Source organism: Pleuronectes platessa, chromosome 1 (genome assembly GCF_947347685.1).
Source record: "Pleuronectes platessa chromosome 1, fPlePla1.1, whole genome shotgun sequence".
NCBI lineage: Eukaryota > Metazoa > Chordata > Actinopteri > Pleuronectiformes > Pleuronectidae > Pleuronectes > Pleuronectes platessa.
Genome location: NC_070626.1, coordinates 25,628,507 through 25,653,763, shown reverse-complemented (window position 1 = coordinate 25,653,763; position 25,257 = coordinate 25,628,507). Strand labels below are relative to the sequence as shown.

The following is a 25,257-nucleotide window of genomic DNA, read 5'->3' as shown; positions in this document are numbered from 1 at the left end:
TGTTTACAAACAAGACAATTCTTATAATTGACTATATTTGCAAAAATACATACAAAAAAGCCCATAATCTTTGTTTTTTATTTATATGTATTTATTTCTTTGTATTTTTCTCTCTGACTGTTCTTTTGAAGCAGTTTCAAATTCCTGCAGGTGGCACTCTTTTCTTTGTCTCCATTCAAAGTCCATCACCTCAGTTTATCATGGAATGTGTCTCGTTCAAAACGAAACTGACTGTCACTGATAAAAACTTCTGAAGGTAGATATCATAATGTTTTATGAAACGTTCTGTGGCTTCTGAACAACATTTACTTGTCTGCGTTACTTGTAGAAATGGCACAGAAGATACAGCAGCTAATTTTGCGTTGTTGTCAGTTTCAGAATCAGTGCAGGTACAGAACACATTAGTACATTTGTGCGTTTTAAAACATTTTCCTGCTTTAGTTAACTCAACCATAGCGGAATAAATTGTTAAAATCTGAACATAAGATTGGAAATAAAATTATTTCGTCAAACTTAATAAAACAAGTTTAAGACATTTATTTTCTCAACTCAGGCTGACAAGATTTTGACTCTCGTCTCTCAGTTTGAAGGAGTTTGAACGGTCATTTCATTATTAGCTTTTGCAGACCTGGTTGTATTGGACCAAATGTGATTCTACACTTCTATTAACAAGATGCACACGGGCCTGGACTTACCTAATATAAAAATTTACCAGCTTTGTGCCCATTTAAGATTTGTAAACGACTGGGTTAAGGGTAAAACTTCAATCTTAAAGAAATCAAAGCTTTCTGTGCAAACCCTGGAACAATCAACACTCTAAAAGGGAAGATCAAATATAACATCCATTTTCACCCCAGTAATTAATAATCCTGCTTTTCCCCCAGGTTCTTCGGACCCTGGTTTTCGACAATGGTCTAATAAGAAAATTAAATCCCTCAGTGACCTAATGTCAGATGATAAGCTTATGTCATTTGAACAGCTTACTAACAAATACAAATTGTTCAAACAAGATTTCTTTAGCTTTTTGCAAATACAGCATTATATCACTTATAGCACAACCCTTATTGACCACCCTGAAATATCTGCTGTTGAGAGGATTCTGTTTCATCAACAATTGAAAGTGTCTATGAGCTTATTTTACCATGTGCTTAATGGTTTTTCTACTACTGTTGTGCAGGGGGTCAGAGGTGTGTGGGAGAGGGAGTTGTCTGTGACCATAGATGAAGACAAGTGGGATACCATTTGGTCTTTTGCAAAAAAGATTTCAATTTGTACCCGGACAAGAGCAACACAACTGAAGATTTTACACAGATTACATATTTCCCCTCACCGCAGGCATTTCTTCAACCGCTCTCTCTCCCCTCTGTGTCTCAAGTGTAAAACTGATGTGAGAACTTTAACTCATTGTTTCTGGTCTTGCCATAAACTTCAAAGATATTGGGTTGAAGTTATAAGTAAAATAGAGAGAATTTTTCATATTAATATAGGAATGGATCCCATATCCCTGATTCTAGGTCTCCCAAGTGACTGTTTGAAAACAGCAGTCAACAAAAGATTGTATAATATTTTAACGTTTGCAGCTAGGAAAAATATTCTTTTGCAGTGGGTCAGTGACAAGGTCCCTTCTGTCTGTGGTTGGCGCAAAATAATTTTTGAACTGATCCCTTTAGAATATCTTACCAACGTCATACATCACAGTGTAGATCAGTTCTACAGAGTGTGGCGCCCATTTTTGGACTATATCGGTCCAGACCTTTCCTCCACCCTATTAAAAGGACTGATGTGGACTTGAACAACATTCGTGTACTGTGAGATTCACCACGTCTTGTATCATGCCATATGTTCATCCCTCATGTAAGAGGTGTCATGTGTTTGTTTTGTTTTGTGTCTAGTTTTGTAGACACTGTTTCTTTGTTGAATGGAAACAAAAAACTCCAATAAAAACAATGAAGAAGAAAAAAAAAAAAAAGATGCGCACGGACACTCCCTTGTGGAAACTGTCTGCAGATATGAAAGACCAAAATAAAACACACGCTGCAAAGTTTGCTAATGTGCACAACTTATTTAGTGAACATGTAAAATGGGACGTTCATTCAACCCATCTCAAGTCCCTTAAAGTCACCAAACTTTCCCCTTTGGATTGAAATCCACAAGTGTTGGGAACTAATGCTTGAGTCTGCAGCTCTTTCAGCACCACAATCAGCTGCTACACTTCAGCACGATATCAACTGACATGATAAAGGGCCTTAAATCGTTTTATCGGAAGTCGCTCAGTTCCTCTTGCCGAGGGTTTGACCAGAAGCTTGAAGTCTGATGTCAGCAGAGGGTTAGCTTAGCTTAGCATGAAGCTTGGAATCAAGGTGAAACAGCTGGCCCGGCTCCCTCTCCAAAGTTACATCAGAAGCACTAGTCGGCTCTGTCTGCTTCCTTGGAACCATAAAGCGATTGTCGGGCCTGTAAATGATGCTGCAGGGAGCTGAAGACATCGTCTGGACGTGTTGAGCCGGGGGTATTAGCCAGAGATTATTTAAGAGGGCAAACGTCAGGGGTCACTGAGGTCTCGTGGGTTATGAAACTCTTGCGAGCACAGTCCAGCGGAGCATGTGGTTACAGCCTGCACACGGGCCACCTATCTATTTGATTAGGTCAACTCCTTTAGCAACGTTCACTCTTCCCCTAACACGCTGATGTCAATATTATACTGATAATGATGTTGTGTAGGAAACCATCGGGTGAGCAAGGATCAAGACACAGACAAGTCTGCAGAGCTGCCACTTATTTAGCTTTATTTCAGTTTTTTCCTTTGTTTATTTTAAATAGATTTTATTGTTGGCCTTTTATTGTGAAATATTATTTAGAGAGCACCTATTGGAAAAATCTACTTTAGAATAAGAGTAAATATCTGGTTTTAATACCTGGTAGGTTAAGGTATTTGATCTGGTATGTTTGTGCTGATCATAAATACAAAAGTATAAAAATAAAATATATAGAAAATAATATACCCTAAAAGACATGTGCAAGCCATAGACTCAAATATGTAAATGAAATGACTACAAACCATTACTCATTCATCCTATTTGCTGCAGCAAACAAAAGAAAATCCATTTCCAATATTTTTTCATCGTTTATCTGTTCATACTGTCACTGTAAAGTGAGGTTTAACGACAGTACAAACAGATGAAACATAAAAAATATGACTCTTTATATTTTTCCATTGTATGTGTGTAGGTTTTTGTATTATATTCTGTCATTGTATTGGATGTCTTTTGTCGAAAATAAAAGTTCCCAGCTCCTGACACATTTTTCTCCTCAGTAAAATCTCTCAAGGCCTTACAGCCCAGCTGATAAGAATTTGCTGGCGTAAGGGATTGTGTTTCAGAATAGCTTTTTCCTCCAGTCACGTTGCCCCACAACCCGGACCCGACCAATGATCTCCGAGGCACGTAGGGCAGCGCCTATAAAGGAGGCTGCTCCATTCGTGCGTAAAAACGAAGGTCCTTCGCCGCCGTTTGATTTCACTGAACATCACCATCATCACTTTTACATCGGACAATGCTGCGAGTCAGGTGTCTGAGAGGAGGTAGCAGGGGGGCCGAGGCTGCCCATCTGATCGGAGCCATGGTTGGTATTATGTTGGATTAACATTTAATCTCTTAGTTATTTTTATTTCATTTACGCCTTTTGGTTTGTTCGTGGTTTAAAAAAAAGCACATGTCAGAGAAGGTGAATAAAGAAAAATATCTACATCTAAAGCTGCTTCTTCCACTTAAGATCAATTCAATTCATTTATTTCTTTATTGTTTGTTTGATTCAGATTCTAAATTGAGGAAAATGCAAAAAAGAAAAATCTTTGTCTGGGCTGAAAGAAAAGAAAAATCACAGAAACTTTAAGACACAGATTCCTTCAAATTGCTTCAAAGTTGTCTGGGACTCTAACTGCAGGGAGTTTTTTTTTTTGGTGCTGTGGTCCCTGAGTGACAGTGAACAGCTGTTCTGCACAGATGCTCTCCCAGACCCAGCGACACTGGAGCTGCTCCTGAGCACAGCAGAATACTCCGGCACTGCAGCGCCTGTATCTCTGCAGATAACACTGCTTCTTAATTACACGTGTACTTTGGCACCAAGCCTAAAAACTAAGATCACTGTGCTTTTCTTTACCTGAATTAGCCTTTTATGGTGGGAGCTGCCCTGTCAGGTCACACGGCCTTGTCCCATTATCACTTTGAATTTCAATCTCTGCCACTAAAAGGAAAAATACTGCATGCAACATCCAGCAATTACATGTTGTCACATGTGTTTGTTAAAGGAGTTTAAAATGCACAAGATGATTTTTTTAGAATCTAAATAATTGTCATGTTTCAAGTTACAGCTGTTCTTCATATATGTGTTATGTTACTCTTCCTTTGAGTCTATTTCCTGCTGCAGAATACTTTTGGAAATAAAAGTTCTGATCCATGTCTCCTCTTCCTGCTCAGCTCGGCCGGTCGGTGACTGGATGGGTGCAGAGAGCGTTCCAGAGCAGCTCAAGTGCAGCAGCTGTTCAGTCCCACGCGGCAGTGGAAGAGGAGCATGTTACTGGGCTTGTGCCACAGGACTGTCCCGTCAGCTGCTTCAATGAATGGGACCCTCTGGAGGAGGTGATTGTGGGTCGTGCCGAAAATGCCAATGTCCCTCCCTTCACTGTGGAAGTGAAAGTAAGCACCAGTGTAAAAATTACTAGCACATTATTTCATATATTTTTTAACTGCACAATGTGATTAACGCAGTGTTGCAACCCTCTCCACAGGCTAACACATATGAGAAGAACTGGCCCTTCTTCCAGAAGTATGGGGGCCAACCTTTTCCTGCGGATCACTTGAAAAAAGCTCACGCTGAGATTGAAGAAATGTGCAATATCCTGCGTCACGAAGGCGTCAATGTGAGGAGGCCGGAGCCCATCGACTGGTCCATGAACTACACCACCCCCGATTTCTCATCCTCCGGTAAAAACACGTTTATACACAAATCAGCTCTATTACTCAGTGGTTATTTTAAGTATACTTTTAATATCAAAATGTATATCCCAACTCAAAACCAGTATCCCATGAAGTCACAAGTCAAAAGTTCTGTGCCTTTTACTTTACTTACTTACTTTACATTTAAAACTTCAACTCCACATCTTATCAAACAGTATTGTACTTACTCCATTTCCCGCTCAACCAACAGAAGCATAAAAGAAGAGTAGTTTAGTTTAGTTGACTAAACAAAACATAAATATTCAGTAACATAAATTAACATTAACTTGTGAATACATCAATAATAATGGTCCATTAATATATATTGTATACTGATACTTTTACTTATGTAAATTATCTGAATATTTCTTCCACTGCTGGTCTCGATTTTATCGGAGTTAATCCTCGACTTTGTGTTTTATGAGATACTCTGTGTGAACTTATCCTGTTCCTTGCTGCAGGCTTGTACGCTGCCATGCCCAGAGACATCCTCCTGGTTGTGGGTAATGAGATCATCGAGGCTCCTATGGCCTGGAGATCTCGCTTCTTCGAGTACCGGGCCTACAGACCTCTGATGAAGGAGTACTTCAGTAAAGGTGCTAAATGGACCACTGCTCCCAAACCCACCATGTCCGACGAGCTGTACGATCAGGTAAGGCCTCAATGTAACTTCGGTCAACCCGCAACGAAACACCTTGTTTATATGATCACTGCCTATTTGCTTTGGTTTAAATCCTTCTTGCTGGTGTGCTTCAGGACTACCCTATACGCACAGTGGAGGACAGACACAAGCTGGCCGCCCAGGGGAAGTTTGTCACCACGGAGTTCGAGCCCTGCTTCGACGCTGCTGATTTCATTCGAGCCGGGACGGACATTTTTGTGCAGAGGAGTCAGGTGTGAAGTTGACCTACTTGGAGTATTTGCGTCAGAACACACACAGCATGTCTAACTTCTTCTATTTTTGTCAATTTCCTAGGTTACAAATTATATGGGAATCGAATGGATGCGTCGTCACCTGGGATCAGACTACAAGATCCACATCATCTCATTCAAAGATCCCAACCCCATGCACATCGACGCCACCTTCAACATCATCGGGCCTGGACTGGTGCTGTCCAACCCGGATCGCCCCTGTCACCAGGTACAAAGCCCACTCCTCACCTCAGGTGCTGCCCCCGAGCGGGATGACACATTCTCTTATCTCCTGTTCAACCACCGCTCTCTCTTCTCAGATTGAGATGTTCAAGAAGGCCGGCTGGAATGTTGTGAAACCTCCAACGCCTCTGATGCCTGATGGTGGGTAACTGACACTGAAGCTCCTCCTTCTCTTATATCAAGAAGTCTTTCTAACACAGAGACCCCCCCCCCCCTCCCCCTCTCCCCTCTGTCTGTGCAGACCACCCACTGTGGATGTCCTCCAAATGGCTGTCCATGAACGTCCTGATGTTGGACGAGAAGCGTGTGATGGTTGACAAACATGAAACCACCATTCAGAAAATGTTTGAGAATCTTGGTGAGTTTATTCATCAGTATGAAGATGTTCTCTGTGTTTTGAAGGACGTTTTCAGATGAATGACGACTCCATGTTGCGTGATAATCATGCATGTTTTTTGGTTGTTGCAGGTATCAAGACCATAAAGGTGAACATTCGCCATGCCAACTCCCTGGGTGGTGGCTTCCACTGCTGGACAACCGATGTCCGCCGCCGTGGTACCCTGCAGTCCTACTTCCACTAGCCTTGCCAGAAATAGGCAGTTTCTATTGAGCTTTAAAGATTAAAGCCTCTGTTCGGACTTTTAAACTCAATGTCGGAGTTAATGTCAGGCTATCGTTGTTTTGTATCCCGCTCTGCGATACAACAAACTACTGTTTCCAGATCCCACATCCCTGCCTTCAAACATTTAAAATGTGCATGTTCGGGTGTCACCTGCTGCAACTCAAAGACTAATATTCGACCACACATGAATGAATCCAGCTGAAAACGTTAGCATCTCATCCTGGCAGGTGGCACCTGACGGGGGCTTAACGTCCCAAATGAACGTGTAGGAATTGTTTTGAGTCGACATCGCTGTGCATCACAAATGCCTTTGCAAACAGCTTTGTTCAGATATTTACAATATATGCTCAACAGTAACGAATACTTCAGTCACTACCCTCAATATTAACTGCATTTCTGGCCTGGCTATTGTGAAGCCACAACTTTGAGGACAAGGTACAACTTGGTATGTGAATGTCATCGAACTTGGGCACAGGAGGAGAGACGCTGCCTCCTCTCCAAAACTCGGACATCTTAATTCTTCCAAAGTATTTTATTTTTATTTGAAGAAATGTGTAAAAGTTGTTCTGTAGGTCATGAAACAATTTTTATTTCTTATCGCTGGTATATTATTTTGTAAAGATTTGAATTGATTGAACGGACAAAGTTCTATTTATATTTTTCATACTCTTTATTGGATGTCCCAACAATTGGTGTTTTTATATATTTACTTAAAAAGTATGCGGTCCATATCAGATGTTGTAAACCTTTTGCCTCTGCTGTTTTCTCCTACTACAAATCTGGGCCAGTTATATGCTGATAGTCTTTCTCACTGAACTGGTTGGCTGCTGGTGTGTGCAAAGCAAAAAAACGCCTAAAAGAGTGAAAAAGGTTTTGTTGTGAAGGTGAATGTTTGATGATTCATTTTGCTGTATATACAGTCGGATGTAGATGTTGGCCTCTTGAAGTCTGCCTTGAGATTTATGATAAAACCACAAATTCAAGGGACGCTAGCGGCTCAGCAGGGGAACGAAAGTCATGTTTTGTATTATGCAACATTAATAAATGTTAATAAAAAACTGTTGTGTCTGGGTACATATTTTTTGTGGTTGTGAATTTGTCTTTGTAAATGTTATTTCTTATATTGGATAATTTTACGTTGTGAAAAAGCACAAATTGCATATCGTCACAGTTTATGAATAACTCCAGTCTAGTAATGAGATCCATGGCACAACATCTCTAATATAACAAAATCCACTAAACCCTGTTGCACCTGTTTCACCTGTTGCTGATATAAAAGACGTGTGTATTATAGATGGTTGTGGAGTGTGAGGTTTGTCACAAAAGGTAAAATCACAAAAAGTAACATAAATAATTGAAGAAAAAAACACAATATAAATATGAAATAACATAAATTAACATTAACTTGTGAATACATCAATAATAATGGTCCATTACTATATTGTATAATGATATTTTTACTTATGTAAATGATCTGAATATTTCTTCCACTGCTAGTCTCACTTTTATCTGTGTTAATCCTCGACTTTGTGTTTTATGAGATACTCTGTGTGAACTAATCCTGTTCCTGGTTGCAGGCTTGTACGCTGCCATGCCGAGAGACATCCTCCTGGTTGTGGGTAATGAGATCATCGAGGCTCCTATGGCCTGGAGATCCCTCCTGCTCGCACTACATCTCTAATATAACAATATCCATCTGTCATCTCTACCACTCATCCTTTGAGGGTCTCGGCAGAGCAGCAATCCCCCCCGGTGAGAGGCGGGGTACATTCTGGACAAGTCGCCAATTTATCTCAGGGCCAATATGACAATGTACGATACAAAAATACTTGAATCAAAGTTTTCAAACATTCTGCGTTATGATGCACAGGAATGATGCTAGTGATGAGCAAATACATGTACCCCCAGTATATAACTTGTATTGACAGGGAACCGTTGGGTTAGCTGCAGGAACATGTCGTATGAAATGCTGCTGCGGCTGCAGGTATGTGGCCTTTGCAAAAACAGGCCCTGTTGCATCTGTTTGACTTGTACCTGTGTCCTTCAGTGGATGAGTTATGTGCTCTTTATTACCATGTGGCCTTAGAATTGAGTTCTGAGGGTTTAGGTGTAAGAAGACTAGTTATTTTAGCAGCGGTTTGGGTCGTGTGTGTTCATGTTGTCTGGTGAGAGCATGTTGAAGACACAGGTGGAGCAGTAATGCATGATGGGAGGCTGTTGTACAGTAGACAGAGGGTCATACAAGCATGTGAAGCTGAGATCTGTTCACTTGGCACCAGATTTACCGTCACACCTTGTGTCTGCAAAACATTAACCAGGCTGATGTGTCAGTGGGAGGAACCTTAGCTGAAATGCTATTATGTAAACCAGACTAATGCAAATACTGACTCAACTGTAAAGATAAAAATATCTGCTTTGTTAATGTATTACTTGTGTTTAAGGCGAATAAGGAATTTCGACTAGGATCTTATCTGTAAAAATTAATGTCTGGTTTGTGGCTAATTTTGCTATTTTCACTCAATCAAATCAACAAATCATCTTTATCAATACGGTGGAGGTGAAAGGTCAGTCAGGTGAATTGTGTAAAGGACAAGAAGCTGTTATGTGTTCTCACGTGTACCTGTGGTCAATACTCAATACTGGTTCTGATCAAAATTGACTTAATTATCAGTAAGTGACTAATCGACAGTCTTCAATTTAAAACACTGTGATAAAATAGTTTAACTCGAGACCTTATATCTGTGATAACCACTCACTACAGAATCTTCAGTTTATCGTCCCACACAGTTCACATCCCTGTTTGACCCGCTTTACTGTCTGTGCCTTCAACTTATGCTGCTATATGTTACTTTCTTAGTATTTTAATATTTTTAATATATTTAATAGTTAATAGCATAGTCCTGAATTAACTTGTGGTGCCAGGTTATAATTATAATTTTCTCTTTATTAATATGAACATTATTATTATTATTACCAGAATTATGTAGGTACTTCAATATGTATTTTAACTATTTGTTTTCTGTTGTGAAGCCCTTTGTATTATTATTATTATTATTGTTATTATTATTATTATTATTATTATTATTATTTGTATTACTAGTAGTAGCAGTAGTAGTGGTATTGTTATTGTTATTATTATTATTGTTGTTGTTATTATTCAGTCGTCAAAACAAAACAATATAAGGGTTGAAGAAATAAGAGACATTGGAAAATGCTTTGAAATAAAATGAGTGAGGTAGTGCAACATGTTTTTTAACTACTGTCTGCTGCCATCTAGTGGTCAAATCAACACACAGCACCCTGAAATGTGTTGATCTTTTGCAATCAAATAATGATTTTGCTGGTAAATTAATTTTAGCAGAGAAAATAAGAAGGGATTATTATGATTGAAATAATGGATCTTGATGAAAACAAAGAGGCACATTTAGTGAACCGATATCTACGAGTGTGTGAAATCGGTTGCAGCTTGATTAAATTTAAGGAGACCGTCGGGACTGCTGTGATGAGAGATTTCATATTTAAGCATTTTACATCCTGCAATTCGACCAATAGTGGACATCTATGTCCTAGAAACTTGAGGACATTTGAAGCATCTGTCTGAATTCACAATGTCCACAACCTGATGAACCTCTTTCAAACCCATGTGACTTCAATGGGACAAAAACTGTCTGACTGGTTCCAGGAGCCACTTCCTAACCAAGTCTACTCTATCACATTGTTCTGCTTCTGTAGCTGCAGCTGAGGCCTGTGTGTGGATCACAGAATTCAGAATCGCTCTATGAATCGAAGGAAAACTTCACCTAAAGTCGCTCCTCTCCTCGGCTGCTGGCTTGCACCTCACTCTTTCTTCTCCTCATTGATCCCTGGTTTGCACAGAGGCCCACATTTGCATCACAGAGCAGATCACATGATCAAATGCTACTGGACCCTCAGAGGGTGCACACGAGTTTCTAAATAAAAGTGTCTCAAGGACTTTGCAAATATATTGATTTTGTTGTGTGATGGTAATAAAGTCAATGAGAAATAGAAGATCAGATAAACTCTATTGATCTCATGCAGGGACGTTGGCAATTGCTAAAGCATTAAGGCACAAAGTACAAGAACAGAATGAGAGATAAGTAACATCACAAGACTAGAATAATGTTTACGTCAGTGCTGTTTGTTTATCCTCTGCTGAGAACAGGATCAATAAATAAAACGCACCACAGAAGTGACAAACAAATGGAGCGACGCCTGCCAGCTAGTCCAGGAAGTCAACTGGAGCTGCGCTGCTCCAATCATGAGACAGACCTCACTCTCCACAACCATCTATAATACACACCAAACTTATGGGGGGGGGTTACAAGTAGTTGCTCATCACTCTCATCATTCCTGTGTAATCATACGTTGGAGTGATTAAGTTGGAGCCTAGACGTCAAACACTAAACCTGTTCTACTGCTGCGGTAATTGTTTCAACGTGAGTTGTCTGAATGAAATTAACATTGTGACGCTGATACTGTAAAATCTGGTTTTCTGATATTTTACCTGCTTTCCCTTCTATACAAAATTGGCATTTTCCTTTAAAAGCTAAAAAAAACCTACTAAGAAATAGAATATAAACTTTATTGATGTCACACTTTCTTAACAATGTTACAAATTGCTAAACAACACACTGGCCACATAAGAGGTAAAGCAGTAACAATGACTAAAACAAGGAAACATATTGATTATGGGATGATTAAGTCCAGTAAAGGTTTCCCTCTCAGCGCATTTCTTTGTCCATCGGTCATAATGCAGCCCCTGACGTATGAATGTGGCCATGCATATGGACGCTGTAACTCCGCTGTCCCTCCTGCCCTGATTGTGTCGGAGGGATTCCACTCGCTCGCTCTTGGCAGCGCTCCCAGTGGCCTGTGGAGGAGGAGGAGATGTTTTTAATGAAATAGCTTGACCTTTGTCTATTGCACTCGCATGCCCTGTCTATAAAGTACACCACAACTGAATGCTGCTCAGTGTGGGAGGCAAACAGCAGCTAATACAACCTGGGGCGGTGATTCTCAGTATCTGCTGAAACAGCCCTGGGTATTTTTTTTAGTGCAGAGGTTCAACTTTTCTGTTCTGGATTTCCAGAGCTGATAGTAAAATATATAATTTCGACTCCAATTGTATTCAGCTGATGATTCCAGAAGTCTGTGTGTATTTGGAACACGTGTCTTAGGCTTCACACTTGACATGTGCAGTTTTGAATTTGATGTGATTAGCACACACAGTAGGTTCAGTATAAACAGTATAAACAGCGCCTTGCGGACAGAGGGGCTTGGGCAGCGTGCCTCAGTCTGTGGACCGAGATGAACTTATCTTCTGCTCTGCCAGATCCTTTTGATAATTATGAATTTTTTTTATTTAACAACATCAAACTGACCTGAGCGTTCGTGTGTGTCGCAGATGCTGATCTCCCTCATGGCGACACCATTCACAGAATCATTATCTTAAGCAATTTGTCCACAAAATAAAAGCACATTCTTAATTTTGTTGCTAAAATACTTTATATCGAGCTGAATTACAGAGCTTTTATTTTGAAAACTTGTGTCTGAAGATTGTGTTTGTTACTTTATGAAAACTGATACTCCAGTTTGAGATTCACTGAACGTTGAGTAAACAGGTGAACTGCTCTTTGTGTTCGTCGGACTTTTCTTGCCACAGCTCAATTCCTGAGGGTCATTCTTTCTTTCTCAATTTCAGCAAGATAACGTGCAACCAGCATCAGCACCGGCCCAAACAGCCCCTTCCAAACAGGCAGGTTGAGAACATCCACTGCTTGTGTAAGAACTATTCTGATACTGACCTAAAAATGCAACCTTAAATATTCTTGGTGCGAAACTTTACCTACAGAACCAACCTGCAGAGCTCTTCTCCCTCTACCGGCCTGTGACGGTGCATGTGGGGTGACGTGGCCCCGCTGAGCGATGGGACTCGTCCCCCGTGTCCTCTGCTAATCGAGGCTCTGCCTGTCTGGGTTAATTGCGAGAGTTTAGTGAGGGTGGGACCAGGGGCGTTTCTAGGGTTGAAAGAAAGGGGGGGCTTAGCCCCTAAGGATGCTGAATGTTTGCGCCCGCAAAAATTCAGCATCCTTAGGGGCTAAAAGAAGTAGGAGTTCAATCTTGCCTTCTATTTTTCTTCCACAGATGGCGACATAATTCTGAAGACCCAAGCCTCCCCTGTGTTTACGGATGACGATGTCACCTTGTGTTATCAGCATCAGAGCGGCAAACACAAACAAACCAGCTTCTTTAAAAACGGAGCATTGATTGACTCTAACAGTTCGTCCGGTTCAGACCGAGTCATAAAGATGACTCTTAAGAATGTGACACGGGAAGATGAAGGCTTCTACAGGTGTGCGTCCCACGACAGACAGCTGCAGAGTCCAGAGAGCTGGTTATCAGTGAGACCGGACAGAGGTCAGCTGAACATCATCACTCTGCTGTGTGTTCTATAGAAGCGGATCAGTGTCACATATCAACTGTTGTTTCTTTTAGGAAACTTCACATCAGAGGAGACTCCAGCCTCCACTGGTATTTTTCTTATTCATATACATCTACTTGTTTTGGAGGAAATACTCAATATTAATCAACACATTTTCCATTATTGAGTGAAGCCTTTTGGTTGTCTGGTTCTCCTCCTGCTCTGTCTTTTCATCAAGGTCTAATTTCATCAGGAAGATCCCTCAGGATCTAATGAGATGAAAGAAACTAGAATGGGACTCAGTAGAGCGCATATTCAACAAGGCCCAGCAGTCCCCTTAAATACAATCAAGCTGCACCAAATTTCACACACTCATAGATATCAGTCCTCTACATACGGCAGATTTTTTTCATTAAGGTCCAAGAATTATTCCCTAGGAAAACGTTTTAAAAGCACAATGTTAAAGAAAGAGTTAAAAAATGACTGGATCGGCTTAATACCAAAATACAGTGGGCCCTTTCCTGACACTTACTACATCTGTCTGCCAAGTTGATTGGAAATCCAATTGTTGTTGTTATTATAACAGTTTTATTTATTTAAACAAGTATTATGTCGTCTTGATCAGGTTCCTGGAAATGGATCATTGCTTCATGTGGGGTTCTACTTCTGATCGTCATTCCTTTGACTGTTTGGCTCGTTTGTCACTACAGGTTAGTATTTATAAAATTTTCATCCGTCTTGACTTCCTACTTTCTACTGCATGAACGACAAGCCCAACAGGTGGTGAAGTAAATGATTCACTGCCTGTTGTATTTTCTTGAAGGTACCAGAAGTTCTGCACTTGGAGCTGCTGGCCTGTTTCCAAACAGGAAGTTCCAGCAGGGGTGCTCCCTGCCACCAAGTTGGATGTGACGGAGGTGCAGTGGGACCTGTCGTGGATGGAGATGTCCAACCTGTTGGAAAAGGATTCTTATTGTGGCACTTAAAGGGAAACTCTCTTCTGAAGCCCAGAGACTTAACTATTGGGTCAAACCTATGAGAAAGCTCAGTTAGTGCTGCAATTTGTAGTATTTGATGGTCACATGTCAAAATAGTGCTACCTGATATATTTTTGAATTGAATTAAATGAGATGTTTAGGAATTATAAGGATGACTACATTTGCTGATGGTGCAGATTTGATAGCTTCCAATACAAATGTTATTGTTTCAGTTGTCACATTTGTCAATGTCAATACTCTTGCACATTTAAACGTCTCTCCTTTGAATACATTTTGAAACTAAGAATCGTATTTGTTATATCTTATTATCTAATCATTAATATAATTGACTGTTCTAAATCATTTTACATGTATCATTTCTCCTGTGTTTGTTCGAGGTTCCATGTTGTTTGCTCCCTTTGAATCGTTATTTGCTATTTCTTGTCGTCTGAAGTTATAAAAGTCATGGAAATCGTCGTGCTTGTTTTATATCTTTTAAGGCAGAACAAACAACTACCAAGAAACTAGAAATAACTATAAAGATTAACCAAACAAATGAAGTTCATATATTCCAACAGCCTCTATAGCGGTCAAACCAGTTAGGCCTCATTGATAGACCATGTTAGCTACCAATTTGTTGCATTTTGCATTAATAGATCACTACAAACAGTACACGTCTTCTTAAATAGACCTAAAATCAACTTTAGACAGAAAGATGTTAAGAATCTCCAGTACTAAGAATCTAAAACAGTAAAAATTAACTCTGAGATGTTTTTGAAATCCGACCTTCAAAATCATACTGTCATGCCATGTGTAAGGTAGGGCAGTCGGTGGATGAACAGAATGTGTGTCCATTCATCGTTGAGGAAGATATCAGGAAGTCCTACTGACAAACATTGTTGTGCATTTTAAAGAACAAAGTATTTTCATGTGAGAGAACAAGCATTTCAATGAAAACTAGGGCTGCGCAAAATGATCAAAATGTCATATCCTCTTGTAGAAGTCATTTCATATCCAGTTAATCATATGTATTGTAATTGGTCATCCGTCTCCGTGATTCTTTAGGTTTTGTTTGAGCTCTGAGTTGAATTACTCTCATCCATAGACACCTATGAAGGTATTTTCTGCTGCAAAACACTTGTGCAATGGAATTTGTGGTTGTAGAAAATCGTCTTATCTTAAATATTCTCCATACAGTGTGACATGAACCTCTTGGTAAAATAAATTTAAACTATTTAAGTCTGAATTTTGTTTGGAAATATCCTGGGTTGTATAATGTTCACATGTTCGTTTGTGATGAAATACTGCGGCTAAGAGTTACACGACGAAATGAACAATGTATTTTGTTTCATTTATTACATGCATATGTTAATGTATATAAACATATATGTAAATATATATTGTATATATATATATATATAAATACTAAGACAAGAAGGTGATAAGACAGGAGCCATTAAAAAAATTAAAGATCAGATGCTGCAAGAATGACGCAATTAAAAGTCCACCAAAATGAAACGTCCTGTTTTTATTTACAGAAATAAATGATCGCAAAACTTCCTCATCAGTAGGTGGTTATGTCACCATAGCAACCAGATGCTAAGATTTGAAATAGAAGATTATTTTGATTGACAGGGACACTCTCTCAATACCTCCTTTGATGCTTTGATGAACAGCATCAAAGTTGTTATTTTGATAGGAGACCTCTGATTGGCTGTTGATTGCTTTAAATACTGTTAAATTTTAAGACAGCTGCTATTGCACTCTGACCTTGACTGAGGTAAGTCATGTCTCACCCTCTCTCTGTATTTACCCAGCATGCTAACCAATACAATTCAGGCTCATTATTCAAGTTTGAAATTAAACCACTGTATAATATGAAGCTTCTGCTGTTACATGTTGATAATGTGCGGTTTTCTGTTGCTTTTATGACAAATGTGAAAATATTGTTGCTGGCTTCTTTTGTGTTTTCTGCTTATTATCTTAATGAGTGATATGTGTTAACGTGATGCTAAGTAGCGTTAGGTCACCGAGGCCAGGCAGAGCGAGGCATTGTGGACAAAACACCTGTAGCACCAGGAAATGTTCCCATTTCACATCTTATTCTACCAAACGATGTGTTTTGTAACATTGGGAAGATTAACCTTGGTGTTTAACTTTAGTATTTAAGATAAAGTAAAAAAACAACATTTTTTGGTTAATGTGTAGTTTGAATGTGTTGAAGGTCAAGTTGACGGAAGCTTAAGTTAATGCTAGGAGCACATTACATGAGGTGTGTAGCTGCTTTAAGGAAAAAAACAATCCCTCTCCACTGGGTCTAATGTTATTTCAGAGAAAACTTTTCTGGAAGGAGCATCAACTTGCATAACTTGCTCACACGGTCCCATTTTTTTACTCTCACAAATTTTAAATATATCTGTATGTCCGGCAAAGTCTTGGAATTCTCCCGATGTCTTTATTTCACAGATAGGACATATAGTTTCTGAATTATAGTTGTTTGAGTGGTGCACTCAGAGTTTAGATTTCTCTCTTCCCAGTGAGGAGAGAGCAGTTGCATTCAGTTGAGTTTCCATGGCAACCAGATACACGTAGCAGGAGGGGAGTCTCTCTCTCTCTCACTCTCTCTCTCTCTCTCTCTCTCTCTCTCTCTCTCTCTCTCTCTCTCAATCTCAATCTCTCGCTTAAACCAGCCAGTCTGTCTCTCTCTCTCTCTCTCATTCTCTCTGCGTGTGTCTCTCTATCTGTGTCAATTGTTTTATATTGAATGTTTGATTGATCAAATTCACCTAAATCTTACACACTATTTCATCCTGTCACCTGCAGACATAAAGCCTTTTGACTTCAAGTTCCAGACAAGAGCAGAAACTTCTTCGGAAAACAGTGCATCAACTCATCCAACAGCTTCTTCAAAAGATACATCTACTCTCTGTGGTGAACCATGGAGAAACCAGATATTCTGAAGATCCTCAATGACGAACTCCTCACAGCCTACAGGAGGATTAATGCTCTTAAGGAGGAGGTGTGGCAGCTGCAAGACCAGCTTCAAGACAGAGATGAGTTCATAAAGATGGCGGTGGAGAAGGAGAAGGAGAAGGAGAAAGAGAAAGAGAAGGAGAAAGAGAAGGAGAAAGAGAAGGAGAAAGAGAAGGAGAAGGAGAAGGAGAAGAGGAAGGAGATTGAGACCGAGACCGAGAAGGAGAATGAGATCCAGGCCCTGACGGAGAAGGTGGAGCAGCTGGAAAACCAGCTGAAAGAGAAAGATGTTGTCATAGCGAAGGAGGTGAAGAAACGGCGCGCTCGCCTCAGGGCCTATCTGGACTGCCTTGCTGAGCTAACTGACTGTCAGGCCAAGGTTAAGCTGATGGAAGCAAGGCTGCACCAGGAGCCACCCCAGCCTGATACAGGATGTAGCAGTGAGGTGGAGGTGGAGAAGGAGAAGGAGAAGGAGAAGGAGAAGGAGAAGGAGAAGGAGAAGGAGAAAGAGAAGGAGAAGGAGAAGGAGAAGGAGAAGGAGAAGGAGAAAGAGAAGGAGAAGGAGAAAGAGAAGGAGAAAGAGAAGGAGAAAGAGAAAGAGAAGGAGAAAGAGAAGGAGAAAGAGAAGGAGAAGTACAAGGACAAGGAGAAGGACAAGGAGAAGGAGAAACTTGTGACGATCTACAATGTCGAAATCCTCCGAGCCAACAGGAACATTTTGATTCTTAAGGAGGAGGTGTGGCGGCTGGAAAACCATCTTAAAGATAGAGATGATATCATAAAGATGGCGGTGGAGAAGGAGAAGGAGGAGGAGAAGGAGAAGGAGACGGAGAAGGAGAAGGAGAGGGAGATTAAGATTGAGACTGAGACCGAGAGGGAGATGGAGACGGAGAAGGAGAATGAGATCCAGGCCCTGACGGAGAAGGTGGAGCAGCTGGAAAACCAGCTGAAAGACAAAGATGTTCTCATAACGAAGGAGGTGAAGAAACGGCGCGCTCGCCTCAGGGCCTATGTTGACTGCTTGGCCGAGCTCACTGCCTGTCAGGCCAAAGCTAAAATTCTGGAAGCAAGTCTGCACAAGTGAGCAGTGAGGTGGAGGTCAACATGGAGAAGGAGAGCGAGAAGGTGCTTGCTTCAGGGCCGAAAGGAAACGAAACTGCAGCAGGAGAAAACTCCAACTATGGGACTGAGCTACAGAAAGGAGGAGGCCGAGATGAGCTGGAGGAGAGAGAAGAGGTGGAGAAGCCCCCGCCCTCACCCTTTTTCTACTCCTCAAAACAAACCCCTCCCCTGTCCCCCTTTGTACATATTTGAAATGATCTAATGATGTGTTGTAAATATGTTAAACTTTTTGAATAAAAATAACTAGTATAGTAACATCTACCTCTGTCTTTCTGAATATACACACAGGATTCATTGATCAATTAACACAGTGTTGGAGTGAAACAAATCAATGTGATTCATTTAGTTTGCTACTATTCATATGAACACAGCAGAGCATAGACAAACAATGTTTCTTAACTTTTTTACATTTGGTCAAATCTATATATTAATTATGACTACAATAATAATACTATCATCTCATCTGAGGGCCCACCCATCACACTGACCACGCCCATCTGACACGCACACACACTCACGCACACACACACATGCACACACACACACACACACATACACACACATGCTCATTATGGGATGCGTCCAGGGGTGGACTGGCCATCTGGCATACCGGGCATCGTCCCGGTGGGCCGTTGACCCAATGTGGGCCGGTCTGGTCCTCTCTGGTTTTTTTTTTTTTTTTTTTTTTCTCTTCTTCCTCTCTAAATTCCCTCCAATTGGGCCGGCCAATTGGCTACAGAGGGCTAGCAGTGTGTTGCCAGCATCGACACATATGATTGGCCTATTGTTTGTCATTGTCAATCAATCATGGGCTGACAGGCTCAGAGAGCCCTGACAGTGCTGTCAATCACAACACAAACCAGGGTGGGGCGGGACCTCATGGCATTGGCGGGGGGAGTCGCGGGACGGGCTGCTGCTGAGACAGAAACTTAAAATGGATATTAAGAGTAAAAAGCGCCCGGGTGGCGCTGAGAAGCATCGGGAAAAAAAGCTGAAGTCTCTGGAGGTGGAGGCTGCTCGATGTGCCAAACTGACGGACCTATTTGGAGCCGGGTTCACCAGCCCAGCAGCAGCAGGTGCGCCGGGAGACGAGCGAGGAGGACTCGACAATGATGAGCGAGTGGAGGCAGACATGGTAAGGAACGTTGCTCTGGGGCTGGCTAGGCTACATTTTTTAGACATGTCCAAAACAAAGTAGAAAACGTTTTTGATTTTGTTTTAATTTGCCGAATTGTGATATTATGGGTTATTATTGTTCAGATGATTTAGCTAAGCTAGCTAAGAGCTGCTAACGTCGTTTACTGTTGCCATAGCTGAGCTGTAAATAGAGATGCAGAATCAAGCTGTATTGAAAACAGAATACAAGTAAACCTATAGGGAATAATTAGTTTAATTTGAAATATTTGCCATTGAATTTATTGTAATCTTTCAATTAATTTATTGTTTACTGAGGTGATAACTATTTAATAGGTATAATTTGTGTGTAAATGTTCCACTGATAAGGTGAGAAATATTTAATATTATTGTTATTATCACACAAGTTTTATTGTGCCTATGTGTTGATCCTTAATGGTGTGATCATGTACACTAAATGATCAATTATTCTCCATTACAGGTTGTTGTGATATATTTGAGGAGTCGTTCTCCCTCTGTTTTATATGTGGACATTTGGGACCACTGTTAGAATTTGGTAAGTTTATCATGTATTTTTTAATGTATAAATTCATACTTCATAATTATAATAATTTTCAAAAGGTTTTAAAAGAAACACACATCCAAAAGTTCTCAACTCTAGGTGCAGGACAGAGGAAAACATTTTCTTTATTTTTCAGACATTATAATGTATCCATGTCCTTCTCCGGTTGACCACTTGACATGTGAGAGCCTGAGGAGTTGTTCGCCCTCTGTCCATGTTCGAGGACTTACTCTCTGTCTGCCTCCACTCTCTGCCTTCACTGTACCAAAGTTTGTCTGTTGAGTCTCCTCTAGTCTGGTGAGTTTATCATTTTTTATGTTTTATGAAATCATACTTAATTTGTGATGATTAGAGACATTATAATGTATCCATGTCCTTCTCAGGTTGACCACTTGACATGTGAGAGCCTGAGGAGTTGTTTTCCAGACAAAGGTAGAGCTGGCAGGGGCGTCACCCTGGGCCTGCCCTTTTGGGCTGGGCTTCAGCTGCAGATCTAAAGGCTGCTTCCAGGGGCATGGGGCCCTCAGCCTTTGTTTTTCTTTGCTTCTGCACCTTACAACATACATCACACCTTATTTTCACACATCCAAACACTGTTAACACCACTGACGTGTAACATACGGAGTATTGGAGTTAAATAAATTTACTTTTGGCTTGAGAGGTTTGTGTGTGGCCTCCCTTCTTGTTGCCATCTTTGAGATAGGTGGTAACAGTAGTATGCATGAGAGAAGACGCCGCGAGATTTGTGGACTTCTATGTGGTGTCCGCTGATAATGTAGTGGGCTGGTCTGGACAGACAATGCCAGGGCTGAATTTTTGTCCCAGTCCACCCCTGCCTCTCAGTCTTTCTTATAACGCTGTGAACACAGAACGTTTCTCCTGTAACCTGATGGGCGGCGCTGCACTGGATCACGGCCATGATCTGAGATCTGTGAGCACAGTGTGTTCAGACACTTCCTGATAGAGGCTGGAAACAGTTTGGGTTTTCTGGCTTGTGTCAGGAGACACTGAGCTGTCGACAACTCACAGGTTTAACTGACACCAGGGACAGCATGTAGTATCCCAACCCAGTCTCATCAGAAATAAGCTTTAAAGTTGAAATATATTGATTGTAATATTTTTCTTAAAATTTCACATATTCTAATAATTTGCTGCCTTTTGACAGTTTCCAACCAACTTGACTTTCTATTCTCATCACAATATATTTCACCATACATTTTTGTATAGGATTTTATAACAGTTGACAGTTGAGAGTAAGACAATACCTCATACCGCTAAACTTTTATTGGTTATGACAACTAATCATCTCCATCACAAAGACTTTATTAAAGCATATGTATTAAACCCCCCAAAGTTATACATTATCTCCTATGGAGATTCTAACATACTTTTCTGACTCCAGATTAAAACTCGTCATAACATTTTTCTTGTCATAAAATGTAACATATTTAATACATCTTCATATTTGTTTCATACATTTTTACATTTACTTACAATTAATTGTATAGTTTTTGGTTGACAGTACTTGCTTCTTGATTTGCTTTATTTTTTCAGGCTTGTTATCCATCAAAGCATCAAAGCAAACTCCTTGTAAATAGAAAAACTTACTTGGTGTTAAATTGGATTCGGATTCTGATAGTTGTTCATTTGGCGCCTCCTGTTGGAAGCAACACACACAAATCACTGTATTCGAGGGAGAGTGCTGAGTGCAGCTCCGACACTGGTTCCCAAGCTCAGGGCAGCGACCCTCCAGGGGGTCATGAGACACTGAGAGGGGGGGTCACAATGTGATTTCCAGATATGAAATAAAATTTAAAAAATAGGTCTGACCTCCAGCAGCATAATTTATTCCTTGATTCAGTTTCTATTCATCTATAACAGTTGGATTAATTGTAGTTTTCCTTCTGCTGTGAACCCACCTGCTGTTCGCCAACTAAAATGATCACCTTCTACATGGAAGACGACCTTGACCACAGTTGTGTGTTCCAGCCGTCAAATGCTCCATAGTTTCTCATGTAGCTCCTTTCAAAAGACAGAGAGGATGTTGGTGCATGTGTCCGAAGAGGAAGGTGAACCAGGCTGGGAAGATTAACCAGCGCTGAACTCTCATCAGTGAACCTAAGCTTCATACACTCTGACCATATCCTACCTCGGCTGCTTAAAACATGCAACTATTCCCAGGATGCACCAGTACCTGTTACCCGTTTACACTGAGGTGTGAGAGAAGCCTCAGTATCCCTGACATTGAAACAATGTGCTGAGAAAATAGGTTTGAATTTACATTATCCTCTTGTTTTGGTGAATTACCTGCTGATGTGAAAATGTTGCAAAGAAAGGCGGATGTGTGTTTCCTCTTTTGTATATTGCCTTAAAACCTTCTACTGATTAAAAGCTATATAACCAAATTAATTAAATTGCAGTTCACAGGACTGAGGGCAACAGAGTGGTGCTACAGAAACCATCTTTAGATCCAACGGTTCCGGTTCTGCCTTTGCAGTCTACCAGGCCCACGAAGGAGGCGTTCTTCTTAGGGCTGTCCCCCGAAGGACATGTCCCAGTGAACTGGTGCAAGGCTGCTGCTGTTCTAGAGACACAAAGAAGTGATATCTATGGAAAGACAGTTTTTTATCTGGGTGGAAACAATTGACTTTAAAGACGCGGTATCCAATCGGTACATGGATCTGTGTACTTGCCGACGCCCGACCCAACATTTCTGTAAGTATAGTAGGAGTCTCTATCCAACGATAATACAGACGGGACCTATTGACTTAAGCAGCACTTATAAATGAATCATATTAGTAAAGACAACACAGATGTGGAACGCCCGACTGACATAAGACAAGTTTACGCATGGCACAGATAAGACCGTCGACTGAGCGTATTACCTGCACGGGAGGAGCTGGAGAGCGTGGCAGCACAAAGTACAGTGATAATCAAACACACGTAAACGACAGAAGTGCAAATAAGGCAAACTGTAAACGTGTGTCATGAATAATGCAGCGAGCGTCACTGGAAAAATACCTGAGGGTGATCCATCATCTGTCACGTCACTGACGCAACAATTAGAGATTCTTTTGTGTGCAACTATTTTTTGTTCTAGTTCTTATGAAAAGAGATTTGAGGCTGTGGTTTAAAGATTATTGTCGACGGCAAATCAACAAAGCATCGTGATATTATCATGTATTAAATCAATAATGGTCTTTAATGGGAAAAGGTTGCTGGTTCACATGGAATATGAACGGCTAATTCTGCAGCCGTGTTGAAGCTTGTTGTTCTCAAAGGTAACACACAAACACACGCACACACACACACACACCGGCTCCATTTGACACACATTAAAGGGGAACTCCACCAGCTTTACACAGAAAGGTCAGTTGTCATGGGAGGACTTCTCCGCCTGTGAGGACCTTTGTTAAGTCTAAGAAAACAACCCTGACGTTGTCCCTTTGAGATGGAGGACATCAGAAGTTTGACAAAGCTCCTGCATGATGAACTCGGAGCATTGTGTTACAATACGGGTGTTTAACCGAGAATGAAACGATGCTACCACTGCATCACGGTAAATGGAGGATGCAGCAGTTCTGGACATGATAAAGTCTACACCACACATTATTGTCTTTGTATAAAGTGCAAAATGTCGGATTATCCCTTTTAAAAAACATCCACGTCTCTTGTTTCTATGAAAACAAGCATGTCTGTCCCTCTTGCTCATGAAAACACGGGACAATGCTCCGTGAAGACATCTGCTCCCCGGATCTGTGCATCTCATCTCAACTTCTGAACTGCCCCCCCCGGCATCAGGTGACACGCCGCCGCCAGCGTGTGCTGCACTTCCACCACACATGCACTGTATGGTCAATCCTCCAGGGCCACATCATGGGCTGGTACTGGCCTGCAGCAGATACATCACGTCGGCTGATGGGTAACAACAACATGTGTTAAGTTTGTGCTATTTTGGAAACAACATGACACAATGTGTCCACCAGGAGACAATGACAGGCTTGTTTTTCCACTAACGTTCTGCTCAGTATGTACCTTGGTCACAATATTCAGATTAAAAGGATCTTTATCAAAGAAGTGCCTCCGTGTTTGTTGGGAGTGATTCCTGAGGCTAGTTGTTTCCTGAACAAGTGAAAATGGGAGCGGAGGGAAATCGTGTAGTTTAAGTGAGTAGACACCTGAAAAGTGACTTTTGAACAATGTTTTTTTATTTATTTCCAATACAAAACACAAAACAATACAAAACACATTGACACATACCACACAAGTTGCACAATGAAATGCAGGTGAACTTCGATGCATACACACAAAAAAAATAAAGATAAACACGCACACAAACTTACATCCCTAAGTAAAATAATAACAATAATAAATAAAATAAAATAAAAAAAATCACACTCGATATCCCTACAGATAGATATAATCTACCGTTGCCTGAGAAAGTCCATTAAGGGTGCCCACACCTCTTCAGAAAAGTGACTTTTAAAAGAGGACATGTCATCATCTGACAAAAGGCATGTGTGTGGGACAATAAATGTATCTTGTATCTTGAATCTTGTATCTTGTATCTTGTCTCTGATGGCTGAGGACTCAAAACAAACCCGGGATGAGTCATAAACAAACACAGAGCTCAAGGAAAAGGGTGATTTAACTATGATTAAGACACTTTGATGTTTTTTTGTGAATTTTATTATTTAAAATGTTGGTATAAGTGCCAGATGAGTTAATTCTGCTATTTTATGGATAATCCATTTGAACCAGTACAAGAAGACAGTGTTAGCAGTGGAGGTCATGGGATCTATAGTGCACATGGTGTGAGTGACGTGTTGGGAGCATATAGAGTTTATTTTTTGTCTCTTAACTGGATCATATGATGGAAAACAACAGAAACACTGTTTTCGAAGTATATCTCCGGGAGTTGCGTGTTCCCACTGTACATTAATAGCTGCACAGAACAGGACTACAGGCTATAGTGGATACAGAAAGCTTTGTTTACCCCTCCAACTGAAGTCAGGACAGTTTACAGCCCGCGAGCCCGGATCTGAGGCTCGGACTGAACCTAACGTGCATTGAGCTGTTTGCAGACTCCCTGAGTCAGCTGAACGAGTTGTGAGCCACAACACAGTCTGCACACAAAGCTCATGACACAACACAAGGTAAGATACATGGCTGAAGTGCGAAAATGGGTTTTATTGTTCACACACACACACACATATATAATATAAGTACTAATTTCAGTTATACACTTTGTCGTATTGAGTTGTTTCATACTCCCA

At 40.7% G+C, this 25,257-nt stretch overlaps 1 protein-coding gene across 1 annotated transcript; it reads left to right on the top strand.

The window, feature by feature from the left end:
- The first annotated feature begins 3,497 nt into the window (after positions 1 to 3,497).
- Positions 3,498 to 7,837, top strand: gatm (glycine amidinotransferase (L-arginine:glycine amidinotransferase)). The gene is made up of 9 exons (XM_053422221.1): positions 3,498 to 3,621; positions 4,476 to 4,694; positions 4,787 to 4,982; positions 5,456 to 5,646; positions 5,751 to 5,888; positions 5,971 to 6,135; positions 6,227 to 6,290; positions 6,391 to 6,507; positions 6,618 to 7,837. The coding sequence occupies exons 1-9, from the start codon at positions 3,553 to 3,555 to the stop codon at positions 6,728 to 6,730; spliced, it is 1,272 nt and encodes a 423-aa protein (XP_053278196.1). The 5' UTR covers positions 3,498 to 3,552; the 3' UTR covers positions 6,731 to 7,837.
- Positions 7,838 to 25,257: the final 17,420 nt, after the last annotated feature.

What these genes read in the sequence shown, in the direction of transcription:
- gatm (XM_053422221.1), top strand. Translation starts at nt 3,553, where the DNA reads ATGCTGCGAGTCAGGTGTCTGAGAGGAGGTAGCAGGGGGGCCGAGGCT. An exon ending in CCCATCTGATCGGAGCCATG is followed by an intron (nt 3,622 to 4,475) that starts GTTGGTATTATG and finishes CTTCCTGCTCAG; the next exon opens with CTCGGCCGGTCGGTGACTGG. An exon ending in GAAAATGTTTGAGAATCTTG is followed by an intron (nt 6,508 to 6,617) that starts GTGAGTTTATTC and finishes TGGTTGTTGCAG; the next exon opens with GTATCAAGACCATAAAGGTG.